This window comes from Rhinoraja longicauda, chromosome 13 (assembly GCF_053455715.1).
Source record: "Rhinoraja longicauda isolate Sanriku21f chromosome 13, sRhiLon1.1, whole genome shotgun sequence".
Lineage (NCBI taxonomy): Eukaryota > Metazoa > Chordata > Chondrichthyes > Rajiformes > Arhynchobatidae > Rhinoraja > Rhinoraja longicauda.
Genome location: NC_135965.1, coordinates 5,052,050 through 5,071,965, shown reverse-complemented (window position 1 = coordinate 5,071,965; position 19,916 = coordinate 5,052,050). Strand labels below are relative to the sequence as shown.

The following is a 19,916-nucleotide window of genomic DNA, read 5'->3' as shown; positions in this document are numbered from 1 at the left end:
TTTCCCCTTCGTAAATCCATGCTGACTCGGAATGATCCCGTTACTGCTATCCAAATGCTCAGCAATTTCGTCTTTTATAATTGACTCCAGCATCTTCCCCACCACTGATGTCAGACTAACTGGTCTATAATTACCCGTTTTCTCTCTCCCTCCTTTCTTAAAAAGTGGGATAACATTTGCTATCCTCCAATCCACAGGAACTGATCCTGAATCTATAGAACATTGAAAAATGATCTCCAATGCTTCCACTATTTCTAGAGCCACCTCCTTAAGTACCCTGGGATGCAGACCATCAGGCCCTGGGGATTTATCAGCCTTCAGTCCCATCAGTCTACCCAAAACCATTTCCTGCCTAATGTGGATTTCCTTCAGTTCCTCCATCACCCTAGGTTCTCCGGCCCCTAGAACATTTGGGAGATTGTGTGTATCTTCCTCAGTGAAGACAGATCCAAAGTAACGGTTTAACTCGTCTGCCATTTCTTTGTTCCCCATAATAAATTCCCCTGTTTCTGTCTTCAAGGGACCCACATTTGCCTTGACTATTTTTTTCCTCTTCACGTACCTAAAAAAACTTTTGCTATCCTCCTTTATATTATTGGCTAGTTTACCCTCGTACCTCATCTTTTCTCCCCGTATTGTCTTTTTAGTTAACTTTTGTTGCTCTTTAAAAGAGTCCCAATCCTCTGTCTTCCCACTCTTCTTTGCTATGTTATACTTCCTCTCCTTAATTTTTATGCTGTCCCTGACTTCCCTTGTCAGCCGCAGGTGTCTCTTACTCCCCTTAGAGTCTTTCCACCTCTTTGGAATAAATTGATCCTGCAACCTCTGCATTATTCCCAGGAATACCTGCCATTGCTGTTCTACCGTCTTCCCTGCTAGGGCCTCCTTCCAGTCAATTTTGGCCAGCTCCTGCCTCATGCCTCTGTAATCCCCTTTGCTATACTGTAATACTGACACTTCCGATTTTCCCTTCTGCCTTTCCATTTGCAGAGTAAAACTTATCATGTTGTGATCACTGCCTCCTAATGGCTCTTTTACCTCTAGTCCCCTTATCAGATCAGGATCATTACACAACACTAAATCCAGAATTGCCTTCTCCCTGGTAGGCTCCAGTACAAGCTGTTCTAAGAATCCATCTCGAAGGCACTCTACAAACTCTCTTTCCTGGGGTCCATTTCCAACCTGATTTTCCCAGTCTACCTGCATGTTGAAATCTCCCATTACCACCGTAGCATTACATTTTTGACACGCCAATTTTATCTCCTGATTCAACTTGCACCCTATGTCGAGGCTACTGTTTGGGGGCCTATAGATAACTCCCATTAGGGTCTTTTTACCCTTACAATTTCTCATTTCTATCCATACTGATTCAACATCTCCTGATTCTATGTCACCCCTTGCAAGGGAATGAATATCATTCCTTACCATCAGAGCAACCCCACCCCCTCTGCCCACCTGTCTGTCTTTTCTATACGTTGTGTACCCCTGAATATTCAGTTCCCAGCCCTGGTCCTCATGTAGCCATGTCTCAGTGATCCCTACAACATCATACTTGCCCATGACTAACTGAGCCTCAAGCTCATCCACTTTATTTCTTATACTACGTGCATTTAAGTACAACACTTTAACTTCTGTATTCACCTCCCCTCTCACATCGGTCACAATTGGCCCTGCCCTTAATTTCTTTTCCCCTCTAGAACTTCTGTTCCCATTCTTCCGAGAGTCTTTTGCAATATCTCCTGTATTCCCTTTTTTTTTTACCTCATCTTCATATTCACAATTTGTCAACCCCTCCCCCCCACTACTTAGTTTAAAGCCACAGGTGTCACACTAGCAAACCTGCCTGCCAGAATGTTTGTCCCCCTGCTGTTAAGATGTAACCCGTCCCTTTTGTACAAGTCACCCCTAGCCCAGAAGAGATCCCAGTGGTCCAGAAATCTAAATCCCTGCTCTCTGCACCAGCCCCTCAGCCATAAATTCATACCCTCTATCTCTCTGTTCCTGGCGTCACCAGCACGAGGTACCGGTAGCAGTCCAGAGATAACCACCTTCGACGTCCTACTTCTCAGTGTTTTTCCCAACTCTCTAAACTCCCGCTGTAGCACCTCCTTCCTCTTCCGCCCGACGTCATTCGTGCCCACATGCACAACGACTTCAGGTTGATCGCCTTCCCTCACTAGGATTTTCTGAAGCCGGTCCGTGATGTGTTGAACCCTAGCACCAGGGAGGCAACAGACCATCCTCAAGTCCCTCCTGCTGCCACAGAATCTTCTGTCCGTCCCTCGGACGATGGAGTCACCGACCACTACGGCTCTTCCTGACTTCGGTCTCCCCTGTATCCTTGCCAACAGGTCCGCCACTCGGACTGGAAACGTCTTCTGCCCCGACAGTTCCCAAGAGGGTATACCTATTTGCAATAGGCACAGCCACTGGGGTCTCCTGTAGTCCTCGTCCACTCCCCCCTGAAACAGTCTCCCACCTTCGCCCGACCTGGACCCTTGGCGTGACAGCCTCACAATAGGTCCTGTCGAGGAAACTCTCGCATTCCCGGATGGCCCCGAGGTCATCCAACTGCCTCTCCAACTTCACCACACGTCCCTTCAGGAGCTGCACCTGGACAGAGTTCTTGCAGGTGTAGCTCCCAGAAGCTCCAGCGACATCCCTGTCTTCCCACATCTTGCAGGAAACACACTGCACCAACTTTTCCACCATTACCTTGTGTCTGGCTTAAAACAATTGTAACCTCCTCACCTCAGCCTCCTCGCCGAAGACTTGCAGCCAAAGACTCGCACTTTTCTCACAGGGCACTAACTCGCACTTTTCTCACAGGGCACTAACTCGCACTTTTCTCACAGGGCTCTTCCCTCACAGGGCTGCACCCTTTTGCAAGTCTTGCTTATATCACCAATTAAATTGCCTGATTGTCCAATTTACCAGACTTCTCACTTAAATGATCAACCAATCCACGTATTCTCTTCTGACTGACTTATTACACTGTAATTGTGATAGAGATGTAGGAAGCTTCCAGACAAGATTTATTTTGTCACTTGACACATCAGCATGGACAAAGTCAGCATGGATTTACAAAAGGCAAATCATGTCTGACGAATCTTATAGAATTTTTCGAGGATGTAACTAGTAGAGTGGATAAGGGAGAACCAGTCGATGTGTTGTATCTGGACTTTCAGAAGGCCTTCGACAAGGTCCCACATAGGAGATTGGTGTACAAACTTAAAGCACACGGTATTGAGGGTTCAGTGTTGTGGATAGAAAATTGGTTGGCGGACAAGAACAAAGAGTAGGAATAAACTGGTCCTTTTCGGAATGGCAGGTAGTGACTAGTGGGGTACCGCAAGGCTCAGTGCTGGGACCCCAGTTATTTACAGTGTATATTAATGATTTGGACGAGGGAATTGAATGCAACATCTCTAAGTTTGCGGATGACACGAAGCTGGGTGGCAGTGTTAGCTGCGAGGAGGATGCTAGGAGGCTGCACAGTGACTTGGATAGATTAGGCGAGTGGGCAAATGCATGGCAGATGCAATATAATGTGGATAAATGTGAGGTTATCCACTTTGGCGGCAAGAACAGGAAAGCAGAGTATTACCTGAATGGTGACCGATTAAGAGAAGGGGAGATGCAACGTGACCTGGGTGTCATGGTGCACCAGTCATTGAAAGCAAGCGTACAGGTGCAGCAGGCAGTGAAGAAAGCGAATGGTATGTTGGTATTCATAGCAAGAGGATTTGAGTTTAGGAGCAGGGAGGTTCTACTGCAGTTGTACAGGGCATTGGTGAGACCGCACCTGGAGTATTGTGTGTAGTTTTGGTCTCCTAATCTGAGGAAAGATGTTCTTGCCTTAGAGGGAGTACAGAGAAGGTTCACCAGATTGATCCCTGGGATGGCGGGACTTTCATATGAAGAAAGACTGGATAGACTAGGCTTGTACTCGCTGGAATTTAGAAGACTGAGGGGGGATCTTATAGAAACATATAAAATTCTTAAGGGGTTGGAGAGGCTAGATGCGGGAAGATTGTTCGCGATGTTGGGGGAGTCCAGAACCAGGGGTCACAGCTTAAGGATAAGGGGGAAGTCTTTTAGGACCGAGATGAGAAAACATTTCTTCACACAGAGAGTGGTAAGTCTGTGGAATTCTCTGCCACAGAAGGTAGTTGAGGCCAGTTCATTGGCTATATTTAAGAGGGAGTTAGATGTGGCCCTTGTGGCTAAAGGGATCAGGGGGTATGGAGAGAAGGCAGGTACAGGTTACTGAGCTGGATGATCAGCCATGATCATATTGAATGGCGGTGCAGGCTCGAAGGGCCGAATGGCCTACTCCTGCACCTATTTTCTATGTTTCTATGTTTCTATCAAGCATGGTCATAATTATATTTATCTGTCTAATAGTAATTGGTGTAAGTGAACTCAAGAGTCAGCCCTCACAACACTATTCTGGATTCTCTGTCCTGAGAAGCTGTTACACCATCTACATGAATTACTTTGAACCCAAGGTGTTGGAACATTCAGAAGCACCCTTGTCAGGTCATAAGTGATAGGAGCATAATCAGGCCATTCGGCCCATCAAGTCTAACCCGCCATTCTATCACGGCTGGTCTATCTTTCCCTCTTAACCCCATTCTCCTGCCTTCTCCCCATAACCCCTGACACTCGTACTAATCAATAATCTATCTATCTCTGCCGTAAAAATATTCATTTATTTTGCCTCCACAGCCTTCTGTGGCAAAGAATTCCACAGATTCACCACCCTACATTGTACATGTATAATTTAATGGAACCTCACGTCACACTCAAACTATCAAAGTAATCAATATCATTTCAACTATTGAAATTGTACTGAACCACCTGCTGTTATCTTTGATCTTAACAGCATAAAAACTCAATGAACTTTGAGTATGATTCTACCATGAGGGTCTCCAAGTGAATGTTTTTTTCTTGATTGGGTGCTACCATTAAAAAAACTCACCTCCCTTAGACTGCCAAAGTTGCTCATCACGTAATAGGTCACAAACATATCCCGGAGGTCTCCCTCCCAAATGTTGTGACGTGAACTAAACCACTTAGAAGCTAAAACTGGTCAATATAAAAAGTCTTTATTCATTAGGAGAAACAGACTGGATTTAACCGGACTCAACCAACCGGATTTAGGTCAGTTAATTGTTTTTATATCTTTTGGCTTGGGAAAAAAGACATCCCATTCTAGGTTTTGTCTCGGGAAGTGAATATCAGGCACTCAAGAAAAATCGTCATGTATTACTCAAAGCCTCCTTGAAAAAAGATGCAATATCCCCAGGGATTCCTTTGCCCACAATCACTCAAGGTGAAGAACATTCAAGATGACTGTATAACACAATGTAGGTAACAGATGGAACAGACTCTCAATGACCAGTCCCATCATGACAAAAATTGCTCTTCTGACATCACCCTCATCATCCTTGATCCCACCATATAAAGACAAAAAAAAACTGCTGGAAGAACTCAGAATGTCAGACAGTATATGTGGAGGGAGATCACCTGGATCCACCTATTCCATGCCCCCTCGTCTCTTTATACAGAGCATCTCCCTCCATTCCTTCAGACCTGAAGTGTTCCGACCCAAGATATCAACTGTCCATTTCTATCCACAGATGTAGCCTGCCCACCGGGTTCCTCCACATTCAAGCGTCTGGCAGTCTTTCGTGCCTCTATCTTTTGGGCATTCATAAATAACCTTTTACTGGAAAAATGGTCAAAACACAGAATCATCCAACGGTGACAAAAAGAAAGTAATTTCTCAGATCTCAATAAAGGAAGATACACTGCAACCGTACAACAAGATGGTCCCTAAAACATCGTATTTTTGCATGGCCAACTTGGGCTGCCTTGATTTACAAAATAAGAAAGTGAAAATGTCAACACTGCGCAACATTCATTCGTAATGACTGTTAACAGAGGAAGACGCTGTTAAACCACTTGGAGATGGAAGTGATTCTAACTGCAGCCTTGCTGCCAGCGTTTGGTGGTTGGATGAAGGAATGAATGAAGGAAGGAATGGAGGAGGCATTTGCAGCAGAGCGGGGCGGCCGGGCATTTTTAAATGGATGGACTTCGCGAACAAGGCCGCCAGCGGACGGCTGGAAGCGCCAGCGGCAAAAGGATGAGGAGGGGGTGGGGTAAGGAACCAGTGACTCACGCGTCGAATTTGTTGTTCATGGCGGCGGTGAGGAGAGGGGGGGGGACACTCCCCGTGGAGCGGCGGCTCCGACTCCGGCTGCGCCTTCACCCGCGGCGCTGCACGGGACGGGACGGGACGGCGCGGGACATCCGGGGCACCGCGCGCGCCCGCCCGCTCGCACGTGACGCACCAGAGCAACGGCCGCCGGTGCTGGAGGAGGGACACTCACGGACACTGTCGATCCGAAACATCGCCCACTCCCGCTCTCCAGAGATGTGCTGCCCGTCCCGCTGAATTACTCCAGCATTTTGTGTCCGTCTTCAGTTTAAACCAGTCTGCAGTTCCTTTGTACACACTTTAACCCCCCCCACATCCCCACCTAAACCTACCTGATCTCCCAGTTGCTCAGCACTTTAACCCCCCCTCCCCTTCCCACACTGACCTTTCTGTCTTGGGCCTCCTCCATTGTCGAGTGAGGCCCAGCGCAAATTGGAGGAACACAAAACAATATAATATATCTTTATTGTCATTGTACAGGGGTACAACGAGATTGGGAATGCGCCTTCCATACGATGCAATAAATTAATTAGCCAATCACCACCCCACATTTCGCTTGGGCAGCTTACACCCCAGCGGTACGAACATTGACTTCTCTAACTTCAACTAACCCTTGCTTTCCCACTCCCTCCATCCCTCGCTCCTCCACCCCCACTTTGACTAGTTTCACATCCTCCTGATTAATTTTGCTGATTGTATGCCTCCTTCCTTGTCACCTCACCCTCAGCCAACAATGAAGTGAACCATTCAACATTTCCTTGATCAGCATTTCTCTAGTCTCCCTCTCCCCTGACACTCAGTCTGAGGAAGGGTCTTGACCCGAAACGTCACCCATTCCTTCTCTCCAGAGATGCTGCCTGTGCCGCTGAGTTACTCCAGCATTTTGTGTCAATCTTTGGATGAATGGGGGAAACCCTGTATTCTCATCGCGAGTTTCAGGAGATTCCCCCAAACATTTCACAGCAAATGCAGTAATTCTGCAGCGTTGGGAATGCACCAATCAATTTACAAACAATTAGTTTTTTAGAAAGAGCTATACAGTGGAAACTGAGGAAAAGCATACATGCACCTCTTTAGCATGCTGATTTAATTATTGAAGGAAATCTATAACTGCAGGATAATGATCAATCTTTTGTGCAATATGAATTGAGTATTAAAATTTTGAACATGATCCTGGAGCATCCTTGCTCTTTTTGAAGTTGTGTCATGGGGTCCTTCATGCTCAAATGTGAGAATAAGTGTCTTAGAAACAGAGAAACATAGAAAATAGGTGCAGGAGGAGGCCTTTCATGGCTGATCGTCCCCAATCAATACCCCGTGCCTGCCTTCGTTAAGCATTAACATATCTCACTTTATTCAATCCAGTACCCAGAAATTTACAAGACAGTCCTCAGGTCACTTCATTTACACTAGCATTAGAGCAAACAAAAATAGCTACTATATCCGTGGACTATCCCAGAGTGGAACATCCTTCCCGACACCACCAGATGTGCACCAACCTTGTCACTCTTCAAGTCACAGCTCGACAACTTGGACATGGATCATCTCACCAAACTTGCCCACATAAAAATCGAAATAACCTTTTTGCAACCGGTACCCACGCGAGCGAAAACTGCACGAGATAGCCCAGCTGTTGGCGGTTGTGCAGTAGACAACAGAAACAGAAATTAGAGATCAAGAATCTCGTGAAGTATCAGACTTTTTAAAAAAGTTACAAAAAAACATGGTCTTCACAGCGTGATGGTGACCTAGCTGGTAGAGCCAGAGACCCGGGCAGGGGGAGGGGGGGTTATAGGTGTCTGGCTGTAACATTCTCCCTGTGACCACGTGGGTTTCCTTCAGGTGCTCTGGCTTCCTCCCACATCCCCAAGACGTAGGTTAATTGCAGAGGTGCAACTAATATTAAAACCTATCAATTTTTTTTCCCTTTGTTAAACATTATAGCTTTCAATTACCTTGCCTTATATATGAGAAAATAAATATTTCTTAAACAGTACAATTTTTTAATTGATTAAAAATAATCAAATCTCATGATCCAGAATGGTGAACTTTATAAATATATTTCCATCATTATCCTCCAGAAATAAGGTTTAAAATGTGCACCTCGTGTACAAATATCTATTAAGAATGGCAAGACTACACTTGGCAGTGTTGAAATGTCGTCGGCATTGGCCAAGAAAATTCTTGACTCCCTCTTTGAAAAGCCAAGAAGTTTTGATTATCATACATTAGGGATAGAAACCTCTTAATTCTGATCGGTTATTTTAGAGTGGAAAATCCTACAGCCCAACTTCCCCTTCAGCCCAACTTGCCCATGCCGACCAACATGCCCCATCTACACTAGTCCCACCTACCTGCTTTTGGCCCATCTATATACTAAAACTCTCATTTGTTTGTTTGGTCTTGAACTACAGCCAAAACGGTACACGATAGCGCTACAATTTTAGGCCCACCTTACTCACCGTTGTCCCTTAGGTGATAATGGAAGACGTTTCATTGAAATCGATGTTATATTTTAAAAGTTATTCACATTTTAAAGTTTAAATCTAACTCCTAGGGAGGGAGGGGGGAGGGAGGGAGGGAGGGAGGATAAGGGTGGTTGAGAGGGATGGATTGGGGGAGCCAAAATAATGCACCCATCAATCGTTAGCTAACTACTTTAACTCCCCTTCCCATACCGACCTTTCTATCCTTGGCCTTCATTGCCAGAGTGCCAGCACGTAATACTGGAAGACCAGCACCTCACAAACCAACGGTATGAACATTGAATTCTCCAATTTTAGGTAACTAACTAAACAACCCCAGCCCCCCACCCTCCCCCAACTTCATATCTCTTCCCACCCACCCCACCTTACTTGAAGCTAGAAAAATAATATACCATTTGGTTGTAAGCTGCCCAAGCGAAATATGAGATGCTGTTCCTCCAATTTGCATTTAGCCTCTGACAATGGAGGAGGCCTAGGACAGAAAGATCAGTATGGGTTTATTCACAAAATGCTGGAGTAACTCAGCAGGTCAGGCAGCATCTCGGGAGAGAAGGAATGGGTGACGTTTCGGGTTGAGACCCTTGTTCAGTATGGGAATGGAAAGGCCTTCTCCATTGTCAGAGTGAGGCTAAACAGCACCTCATATTTCGCTTGGGCAGCTTACAGCCCAGGGATATGAATATTGATTTCTCTAACTTCAAGGAACCCGTGCATTCCCTCTCTCTCCATCCCTCCCCCATCCAAGTCACACCAGCTTTTCGTTCTCACCTAGCTACAGCTAACAATGACCTGTTTCCTTTATCATTGTTACTTTATTACATATCTTTAATTCATTTGTTCTATATCTCTCTAAATCATCCATATCTCTCGTTTCCCATTCCCATGACTTTCAGTCTGAAGAAGGGTCTCGACCCGAATCGTCACCCAATCCTTCTCTCCAGAGAGGCTGCCTGTCCATCTGAGTTACTCCAGCATTTCGTCTCTATCTTACGTGAGTGATAGAATTGGGAGGAGTTGATGGGAATGTGCGGAAAATAAATAAGAATCCGTGCAATTGTGTTTTTGATGGTCAGTGCAGCCTCAGTGGGCTGAATGGCATTTTTCCTGCTGTATAACACTGCTGAAACGAAACAGAGAATCAAAGTGCAACGAAAGGGATATAAAGCCAAAGAAGATTACATATCTTGTGGACTGAAGCACAGAGAAGCTAAATACTCAGTTCGAAGTTTTACTCTGGATACCAAATTGAAGGTGAAGATTTATTATAAGGGAAGTTGAAAGGGGAGGAGGATTGGATATCAAATACCACATTCAAGATTTAAGACCATGATTCGATAAGGGTTTTAAGGTGTTATCTGTGTGGAGTTTAATGTTCTCCCTGTACCTCTATGGATTTTTTTCCAATTTTCTCCTTAATGCCAAAGACGTGTTGGTAAGTGAACTTCAGTAAGTTACCCCTAATGTGGTTGGTGGTAGGATAATTGGGAGGAACTAAAGTTATAGGAGCCATTCGGCCCATCTCGTCTACTCCGCTATTCAATCATGGCTGATCTCTGCCTCCAAATCCCATTTTCATGCCTTCCCATAACCATTGACACCCATTCTAATCAAGAATTTGTCTATCTCTGCCTTAAAAATATCCAGTGACTTGGCCTCCACAGCCCTCTGTGGCAATGAGTTCCACAGATTAACGACCCTCTGACTAAAGAAGTTCATCCTCACCTACTTACTAAAGGAGCGACCTTTAATTCTGAAGCTATGACCTCTGGTCCTACTCTCCCACCAGTGGAAGCATTCTTCCCACTCTCTGCCTTTCATTATTCTGTAAGTTTCAATGAGATCCCTCCCCCCCTCAACCTTCTAAACTCCAGTAAGTAGCGTCTCAGTGCTGTCAAGCGCTCATCATATGCTAACCCACTCATTCCTGGAATCATTCTTGTAAACCTCTTCTGGACCTCTCCAGAGCCAGCACATCCTTCCTCAGATATGGGGTCCAAATTTGCTCAAAGTTCTCCAAATGCAGCCTGTCCAGCTCCTTATAGAGCCTCAGTATTACATCTCTGTTTTTGTATTCCAGTCCTCTTGATATAAATGCTAGCTTTGCATTTGCCTGCCTTACTACCGATTCGACTTGCAAATTAACTTTTTGGGAATCCTGCACCAACACTCCCAAGTCCCTTCGCACTTCCGATTTATGGATTCTCTCTTCATTTCGAAAATAATCTACGCCTTTATTCTTATTACCAAAATGCATGCCTCTGCACTTTGCTACATTGAATTTCATCTGCCACTTCTCTGCCCACTCTGCTAACCTGTCCCAAGTCCTTCTCCAGAGTCCTTGCTTCCTCTACACTGTCTGCCCCTCTACCATCTTAGCACCATCTGCAAACTTGGCCAGAAAGCCTTCAATCCCCTGATCCAAATCATTAATATGCACCATGAAGAGAAGCGGCCCCAGCACTGACCCTTGTGGAACTCCACGAGGCACTGGATGCTAACCTGAAAAAGCGCCTTTTATTGCAACTCTTTGTCTTCTGCCATCCACCCAACCTGCTATCTTCCCTTTAATAACATAGGCTCTCATCTCCTCTAGCAGCCTGACATGCGGCCCCTTATCGAAGGCCTCCTGAAAATCGAAGGCCTCTTGAATTTCTTCAGCCTCCCCTCTGTCTGTCCTGCTATTAACTTCCTCAAAGAACTCCAGCAGATTCATCACTTCGGCCTATTTTATCATCAACTAACTACTGCGTAATCTCATCCTTTATAATAATTGAGTCTAAAATCTTACCAACCACTGAAATCAGACTAACCGGCCTATAGTTTCCAATAGCCTGCAGGGAATAAATGGAGGAATGATTTTGCTCTGAGGGCTAGAATAGGCTTAATGGTCTATATGTTTCTTCTTATGTTGAAAGGAAAATTTAAATATCGATTAGATTATTTAAAAGAGTCACAAAAAATATGTAAAAGGAGAGCGGTGGTAAGAAAAGATAATTTCTGAGAAAAATGGGAAAACAGGCAGGAAGTTTTTGGGTGATATCCCTTAAATGTTAACCTGTCTTTTGAACAGGTGCAGCTGTCATAATCAGCAGGCTCCTTCTTCTTGATGCCACATGATGGAAGTCCAACTGCTACCTTCACTAGTGGCATTTAGGGAACCAACAGAACATAGAATATTAATAGCACATGAACAGGCCCTTCGACCCACAATGTCTCCATTGACCATGATGCCAATCTTACCAATCACATCTGTCTGCACCTGGTCCCATCTCCCGATTCCCTGCCTGTTCACATGTCCATCTAAATGCCTCTTAAAGGTTGATAATATATCTGGTTCTGCCACTCCCACCGATAGCACGTTCCAGTCACCCACCACTCCATGTAAAAACTTTGCCCCTCAAATCTCCTTTAAACTTATTCCCCTCATCTTAAACTTATGCCTTCTAGTATTTGACATTTCCACCCTGGGTTAAAGACCTTCTATCAAATCCATGCCTCTTAGAAATTGTATATACATCTATCAGGTTGCCCGAATGATACAATAGAATAATAACAGCACAGAAACAGGACATTCCTGCAGGCATCAGCTCCTAAAAAGGGTTCTCAACGTTGTTCTAGACCCACCAACCTCTTCCCAAATTCCTGCAAAAATTTACCCTTCAGCAGTGGAATCAGCATGAAGCAAAATAGTTCCTGCCAAGCAATGTTAGTGCTCAGGCCAGAAAGGGGTAGTTTTTTTTTCTGGACAGGCCAGACAAAAAGTTTAATTCTCTTCCGACCCAGGCCTCCTTTCATATAAGATATAACATATAACAACTACAGCATGGAAACAGGCCTGTCCGGCCCTACCAGTCCACGCCGACCATTCTCCCTGACCTAGTCTCATCTACCTGCACTCAGACCATAACCCTCCAATCCCCTCCTATCCATATACCTATCCAATTTACTCTTAAATAATAAAATCGAGCCAGCCTCCACCACTTCCACCGGAAGCCCATTCCATACAGCCACAACCCTCTGAGTAAAGAAGTTCCCCCTCATGTTACCCCTAAACCTTTGTCCCTCAATTCTGAAGCTATGTCCCCTTGTTGGAATCTTCCCCACTCTCAAAAGGGAAAAGCCTACCCACGTCAACTCTGTCCGTCCCTCTCAAAATTTTAAAAACCTCTATCAAGTCCCCCCTCAACCTTCTACGCTCCAAAGAATAAAGACCCAACCTGTTCAACCTCTCTCTGTAGCCTAAGTGCTGAAACCCAGGCAACATTCTAGTAAATCTCCTCTGTACCCTCTCCATTTTGTCGACATCCTTCCTATAATTTGGCGACCAGAACTGCACACCATACTCCAGATTCGGCCTCACCAATGCCCTGTACAATTTCAACATTACATCCCAACTTCTATACTCGATGCTCTGATTTATAAAGGCAAGCATACCAAACGCCTTCTTCACCACCCTATCCACATGAGATTCCACCTTCAGGGAACAATGCACAGTTATTCCCAGATCCCTCTGTTCCACTGCATTCCTCAATTCCCTACCATTTACCCTGTACGTCCTATTTTGATTTGTCCTACCAAAATGCAGCGCCTCACACTTATCAGCATTAAACTCCATCTGCCATCTTTCAGCCCACCCTTCCAAAAGGCCCAAGTCTCTCTGTAGACTTTGAAAATCTACCTCACTATCAACTACTCCACCTATCTTAGTATCATCTGCATATTTATTAATCCAATTTGCCACACCATCATCCAGATCATTAATGTAAATGACAAACAACAGCGGACCCAACACAGATCCTTGGGGCACTCCACTAGACACTGGCCTCCAACCTGACATACAATTGTCAACCGTTACCCTCTGGTATCTCCCATTCAGCCATTGTTGAATCCATCTTGCAACCTCACTATTAATACCCAACGATTTAACCTTCTTAATCAACCTTCCATGTGGAACCTTGTCAAATGCCTTACTGAAGTCCATATAGACAACATCCACAGCCTTGCCCTTATCAATTTCCCTGGTAACCTCTTCAAAAAATTCAAGAAGATTAGTCAAACATGACCTTCCAGGCACAAAGCCATGTTGACTGTTTCTAATCAGGCCTTGATTATCCAAATAATTATATATATTGTCCCTAAGTATCTTTTCCATTAATTTTCCCACCACAGACGTCAAACTAATAGGTCTATAATTGCTAGGTTTACTTTTAGAACCTTTTTTAAACAAAGGCACAACATGCGCAATGCGCCAATCTTCCGGCACCATCCCTGTTTCTAATGACGTTTGAAATATTTCCGTCATAGCCCCTGCTATTTCTGCACTAACTTCCCTCATTGGCTATGAGACCCCGTGAAGTCCTTATGAAGTTTCTTATAGTACTTGGCACTGTACAAACTTTTAATACCGGACACCCAAAAAAAGTGCAGGATTCTGCTCCCCCAGGCTTTTTGCTGTAGGAATCTCACAGCAATCCCTCTCCTGGATTGAACTTGCTGCCCAAAAACTTCTGCTTCAACTCAGTCCATTGTTCACAGTCAATATTTAAGAAGTGCACTGCCTGCTGATCTTAAAGAAACTTGTTTACAAATATTAAACTGGCTTTGTTCAGCCAATTTTCCCTTTTCCTACATGATTTGCAATCAAACTTCAGCAGGGAATTAAAAAAACAAAGTGTTAGAGGAGCTCAACTGGCCTGGCTGCATCTGTGGAGGAAATGGATAGATGACATTTTGTGCTGGGGCCCTTCTTCAGACTGATGATGGTGGTGTGGGGGAGGAGGGGTGGAGGAAGGGGAAGGGGGAGGGGGAGGAAGCTTCCAGAGTTCGTCCAATACTTTGCTTTTTGTTCAAGATTTTAGCATCTGCAGTTTCTTGCATCTCCTGACCTGAAATGTCCATTTCCCTCCACAGAGGCTCCGTGACCTGCTGAATTCCTAGAACACTTTACATTTTTCTCAAGATTCTCATATCTCCATCAGCAGACAAATTAGTTCGGTCCAATCTCATCAAGCTGGCTGAATAACTGGGCTGAAAAATTCTCTTACAGCAAAATGAAGTAAAAAGAGTTCATTTTATTTAACTTTAACATTTTACAAACAGGAAAAGAACGATCGACACATACACATAAAATTAAGGCAAAATAAATATTAAACATTAACAATACAAATTAATCTTTGTCAAAACTACTTAATTTAGAAAAAAATTCCCAACGGAATGACAATCATACATTTATATTTTTAGACCCAGAGGATGTAGATTGGTCAATGGTAATAATGCCCGAACGTGTCATTTGGAAACTCAGTTGTACCTTCAGGTGTAATATACATGCGTAGACTATTTTCTAAATGGGTGAGAATCCAGAAATCCGAGGTGCAAAGGGACTTGGGAGTGCTGATGCAGGATTCCCAAAATGTTAATCTGCAAGTCGAATCAGTAGTAAAGAAAGCAAATACAATGCTAGCATTTATTTCAAGAGGGCTTGTATACAAAAACAGGGATGTTGAGGCTCTATAAGGCGCTGGTAAAGTTGCATTTGTAATATTGTGAGCAATTTTGGGCACCATATCTGAGGAAGGGTGTGCTGGCTCTGGAGAGGGTCCAAAGGAGGTTTACAAGAATGATCACAGGAATGAGTAGGCTAACCTTTGATGAGCGTTTGTCGGCACTGGGCCTGTACTCGCTGGAGTTTAGAAGAATGAGGGGGGACCTCATTGAAACATACTGATTAGTAAAAGGTTTGGATAGAGTGGATGTGGAGAGGTTGTTTCCACTAGTCAATGCCTCAGAATTAAAGGATGTTTTTTTAGGAAAGAGGTGAGGAGAAATTTCTTTAGAGAGTGGTGAATCTGTGGAATTCTTTGCCACAGAAGGCTGTAGAGGCCGTCAGTGGATATTTTTAAGGCATAGATAGATAGATTCTTGATTAGTACACGGGCGGCACGGTAGCGCAGCGGTAGAGTTGCTGCTTTACAGCGAATGCAGCGCCGGAGACTCAGGTTCGATCCTGACTACGGGTGCTGCACTGTAAGGAGTTTGTACGTTCTCCCCGTGACCTGCGTGGGTTTTCTCCGAGATCTTCGGTTTCCTCCCACACTCCAAAGACGTACAGGTATGTAGGTTAATTGGCTGGGTAAATGTAAAAATTGTCCCCAGTGGGTGTTAATGTACGGGGATCGCTGGGCGGCACGGACTTGGAGGGCCGAAAAGGCCTGTTTCCGGCTGTATATATATGATATGATATGATATGAGTACAGGTGTCAGAGGTTATGGAGAGAAGGCAGGAGAATGGAGTTAGGAGGGAGAGATAGATCAGCCATGATTGAACGGTGGAGTAGACTTGATGGGCCGAATTATCTAATTGTACTCCTATTCCTTATATTACAAGAAAAGCATGTAGAAAAAAGTTTACACCTAATTATTAAATTTACCACATCTGACCATATACTATAAGCAATCATTTTATGGAGGAAAAGTGATTATTTATAACATTTTTTGGATTGACACATTTATCTACTCTAATGCAACTTCCTGGAGTTGGTGGCCATTTTGCAGATTAAGGATAAATTTCAAATTCTTAATTCTGAACTTATTTAGTAAATTCTTCTTTGTAAATTCTGAACTTATTCCTCCACTGATGCAAGTTTTTCTGGCTTTAGAGATACTGTAGATACAGTACGGATACAGGCCCTTCGGCCCACCGAGTCTTCATCGACCAGCGATCACCCCGTACACTAAGTAACACTATCTACACACGTGGTCACAGGAAGAATGTACAAACTCCGTGCAGACAGCACCGATTGCCAGGTTTGAACCTGTATCTCTGGTGCTCCAAGGCAGCGACTCTACCGCTGCTCCACTGTGCCGCCCTTTTCTGCTCATAGTCCAAATGCTATGACAAGAATCCAAGAATTTTATGTTTATTGTTTACAGATTTATTCAGATTAATTCCAACAGTTTGATAGGTTAATAAATATAAATTAACATAAAATGACAATCTGAGGTGCAACTCCATGGCAATAATTCTTGATCACGCTTCATCAGCATGCTGTAAACTTAGATCAATTTTTGCACAGTAGTGCTTCATTACCTATAAAAATACTAAGATTATAAATATTCAGTTGTTAATTATACTACTTCATGGCATACCCTGAAAGGAAAGACAAGTAATTAAAAACAAAGAAGAATGTTACTTTTAGGAATTATTTGGATGGCTTCATTCCTCAAATCAGGATATAAATTTACATCGTTTTCAAAAAAGGAAATAAAATTTTGCTTGATACAGGGAACTGCAGATGCTGGTTTACAAAAAAAGACAAAGTGCTGGAGTAACTCAGCAGCTCAGGCAGCATCTCTGGAGAACATGGATATTCAATATTTCGGGTCAGTACCCTTCTGAAAGATTTAACTTTTTTCATAAATGGGATAAATCATTTTGTGATTTTAGTTTCTAAAATATTTTAGAATCAGTGGAATTAACTGTTAAGATGATTTAGAAAATACAAAGAAAAGAGTTTTGTCCTTCCATGCTTGCCAACTTATGGATTTTCCTCGCATGTATTTTAATGGTTATAGTTTTAGGCTGATAAAACTTGAAAGACAAGAGTTAATACTTATACAGAAAAACTTGCTCTGATCAGCTTACTGAAAATTTCACTTAAAATTCGATCAAGAATTGATCCATTTTGGCACTTTTACAATGCAGAATATCTATACCTACACTGTGAATATATTTATTGTACCTCATCTATTCCACTGCAATTTAATTGTTGGAGTTATACCAGGTAAACAATGTCTGTCAGTATTCAGTCTGCACAGGTAGCGATGATACATTATTAATACATGTAATGTAGTGCCGTGGTGACTTGTCCAATGCTCAATGGAACAAACCCAAATAATATCACTGTATGGCGGACATTGACTTAAAAACCAAATACTAAATATTTTGTCATTGATTGATCTCCAACCACACAGAATTTGCTCAAGCTGAAAAAAATAATGCAATGCTATTCATGCACTAAAAGGCACTGTACCTTTTTTGTTCATATTCTACCTTAATGCAATCCAATGTCAAATAAATTAGGAGAAGAAAAACAATGGCATCAATGAACAACAGCCTAAGTTCCAGTTTTGCTAAAATGATGGAAAAATCCAGCCCAGAGGTCACAACACAGCAGCTTTAAAACCCAGTGAACTGTGTAACACGGTGTGTGCTGAAAGTACAAACTGAATTTAAATGTCATTCTCATTTACCTTCAATAACATCAAAGCAGCAGGAGACTGATCGGCTCTTTGTCCATTGCTGCGTGCGGAGCTACTAACTCTTTGAAGTCGCGTCCACTTCTGGGGCAGCTTTTGTTCTTACTTCTGCGCAACAAGCACATTGCCAGCTTGCTTAAAGCAGAATTGCTTATTTACAATGACGAGTCCTGTCACATTTTATTAATGCAAAGGGGGCTGAGCATTGTGATGTGAAAATTGTACAGCGCGAATGTCTCCAGAATGACTCTTCTGATTTTTTGTTGTTGTTTTCAGACTGGAGCTTGTGAGATTTGGAATCTGTATCCTACCTCTGCATTACTGAGGTATAGGAGACCTCATAGAAATAAAAGAGAAAGTTATTTATTAGTACTCTTGTAAATAAATATCAAAATCTCTTCACTGTGGAAAAATCTTCATGCAGGTATGGAAGTAGCAAAATTAGCAAAATCTAACCATTAGTCTAATGGTAAAATGAACCTACCAAAAATTAGTGACACTTCATTCAAACACTGAATGTTCATTCGTAGCCAAGTAGGAAAAATCAATGAAAATGTACATTGGCATTACAAAACAAACAAAAACTACTAAACATCTTACAGAAAGTGTCTTAAATGTCAAAAGTGATTTCTTGCTTTGCTACAATTCATTGAGTCCCTCTAAAGCAGCCAAATATATAATTATCTTTCAACACACAAATATATAATTCTCTTTCAACACACACTTTTTTCCTGAACATATTCTGGAAATATGCATAGGTTCAATATATCAATTAATATTTTACTTCAAAATCATTTCTCTAGTAACTCCACATGTCCTCCCAAAACAGTAATTCAAACTTGTATTGTAGACACAAAGTGCTGAAGCAACTCAGCAGGACAGGCAGCATTTCTGGAGAGAAGGAATGGGTGATGTTTCGGGTCAAGAGCCTTCTTCAGATTTAAACTTGTATGTTCTTTTTGAATGAATAAGCAGTGTTACTACCAACAATACCGCTTCTGCTTCTGTTTCATGTTGAACTATTTTGCGTTCATGAAATGAATCTCCAGTGAAAATGGAATTACAAAAGAGCAAAGCTGATTTAGGATCAAAGGTTTTGCCTTGATTTTAATTTTCTCGACCATTTGAATCCATCAACGCTGCTTCCTAAGTCTGTCATCTTATTTAGTTCTAGAACACTCTGAATATCTACCGTTTCCTATTCCTCTCTAACATATCCTCTGTACTCCTTTAATTTGCTTCTTAAAACTAAGTATAATCAAGACTGTTCTAATAATCCTTGCTGTATCTTAATATTGCTTGGCATCATTTATTTTGTTTACTGAACCGTTGCAGCTGTGTAAAAGATGCGATATAACGGAGGCAGTTCTTTTTGGCTAATATGTTGCAAGATGGCATAGTGAGAGACAAACAAATAGAGTCATCGAGTCATACAGCATGGAAACAGGCCTTTTAGCCCAGTTTTCCCATGCCAACCAAGGTGTTCCATCTACACTAGTCCCACCTGCCTGCATTTGGCACATATCTCTCTCAACCTTACCTACTCATGTACCTGTCCAAATGTCTTTTAAATGGTTATGGTTTCTGCCTCAATAACCTGTACCTCCTCTGGCAGCTCATTCTATACATCCCCCATCTTCTGTATGAAAGTTGCCCCTCAGGTTCCTATTAAATCTTTTCCCTCACCTTAAATCTATGTCCTCTGGTTCTTGATTCCTTAACTCCGAGGAAAATACTCTGTGTATCTACCCCATCTATTCCCCTCATGATCGTATACACCTCTATAAGATCACCTTTCATCCATGTTCTATACTCAAGTTCTATACAACTCTCGGACACCTCCTCCTACTTATCCTTGGACCATGATCCCACAGACGAGCACCAGACCTTAATATCACACATTTCTGATTTCATTACTTCCGGCTCTCTGCCCTCTAAAGCCTCCA

General features: G+C 43.0%; 2 protein-coding genes across 12 annotated transcripts in view; both read right to left on the bottom strand.

The window, feature by feature from the left end:
• Nucleotides 1-6,376, bottom strand: part of eif4e2 (eukaryotic translation initiation factor 4E family member 2) — a 400,744-nt gene extending 394,368 nt beyond the window's left edge. For 3 of the 9 annotated variants that reach the window (XM_078410250.1, XM_078410247.1, XM_078410249.1), the window contains exon 1: nt 6,191-6,360. In XM_078410250.1, coding sequence (XP_078266376.1) covers nt 6,191-6,210 — 20 coding nt within the window. In that variant the 5' untranslated portion in view covers nt 6,211-6,360. Of the gene's footprint in view, nt 1-6,190 lie in introns of all 9 variants that reach the window. The other 6 variants (XM_078410244.1, XM_078410241.1, XM_078410242.1 and 3 more) reach the window with 6 other exon arrangements.
• An 8,453-nt stretch (nt 6,377-14,829) lies between these two features.
• Nucleotides 14,830-19,916, bottom strand: part of capn10 (calpain 10) — a 44,498-nt gene continuing 39,411 nt past the window's right edge. For 2 of the 3 annotated variants that reach the window (XM_078410234.1, XM_078410235.1), the window contains one exon: nt 14,830-18,307. In XM_078410234.1, the coding sequence (XP_078266360.1) occupies nt 18,278-18,307 (30 nt within the window). In that variant the 3' untranslated portion in view covers nt 14,830-18,277. The remainder of the gene's footprint in view (nt 18,308-19,916) is intronic. The other variant, XR_013547996.1, reaches the window with a different exon arrangement.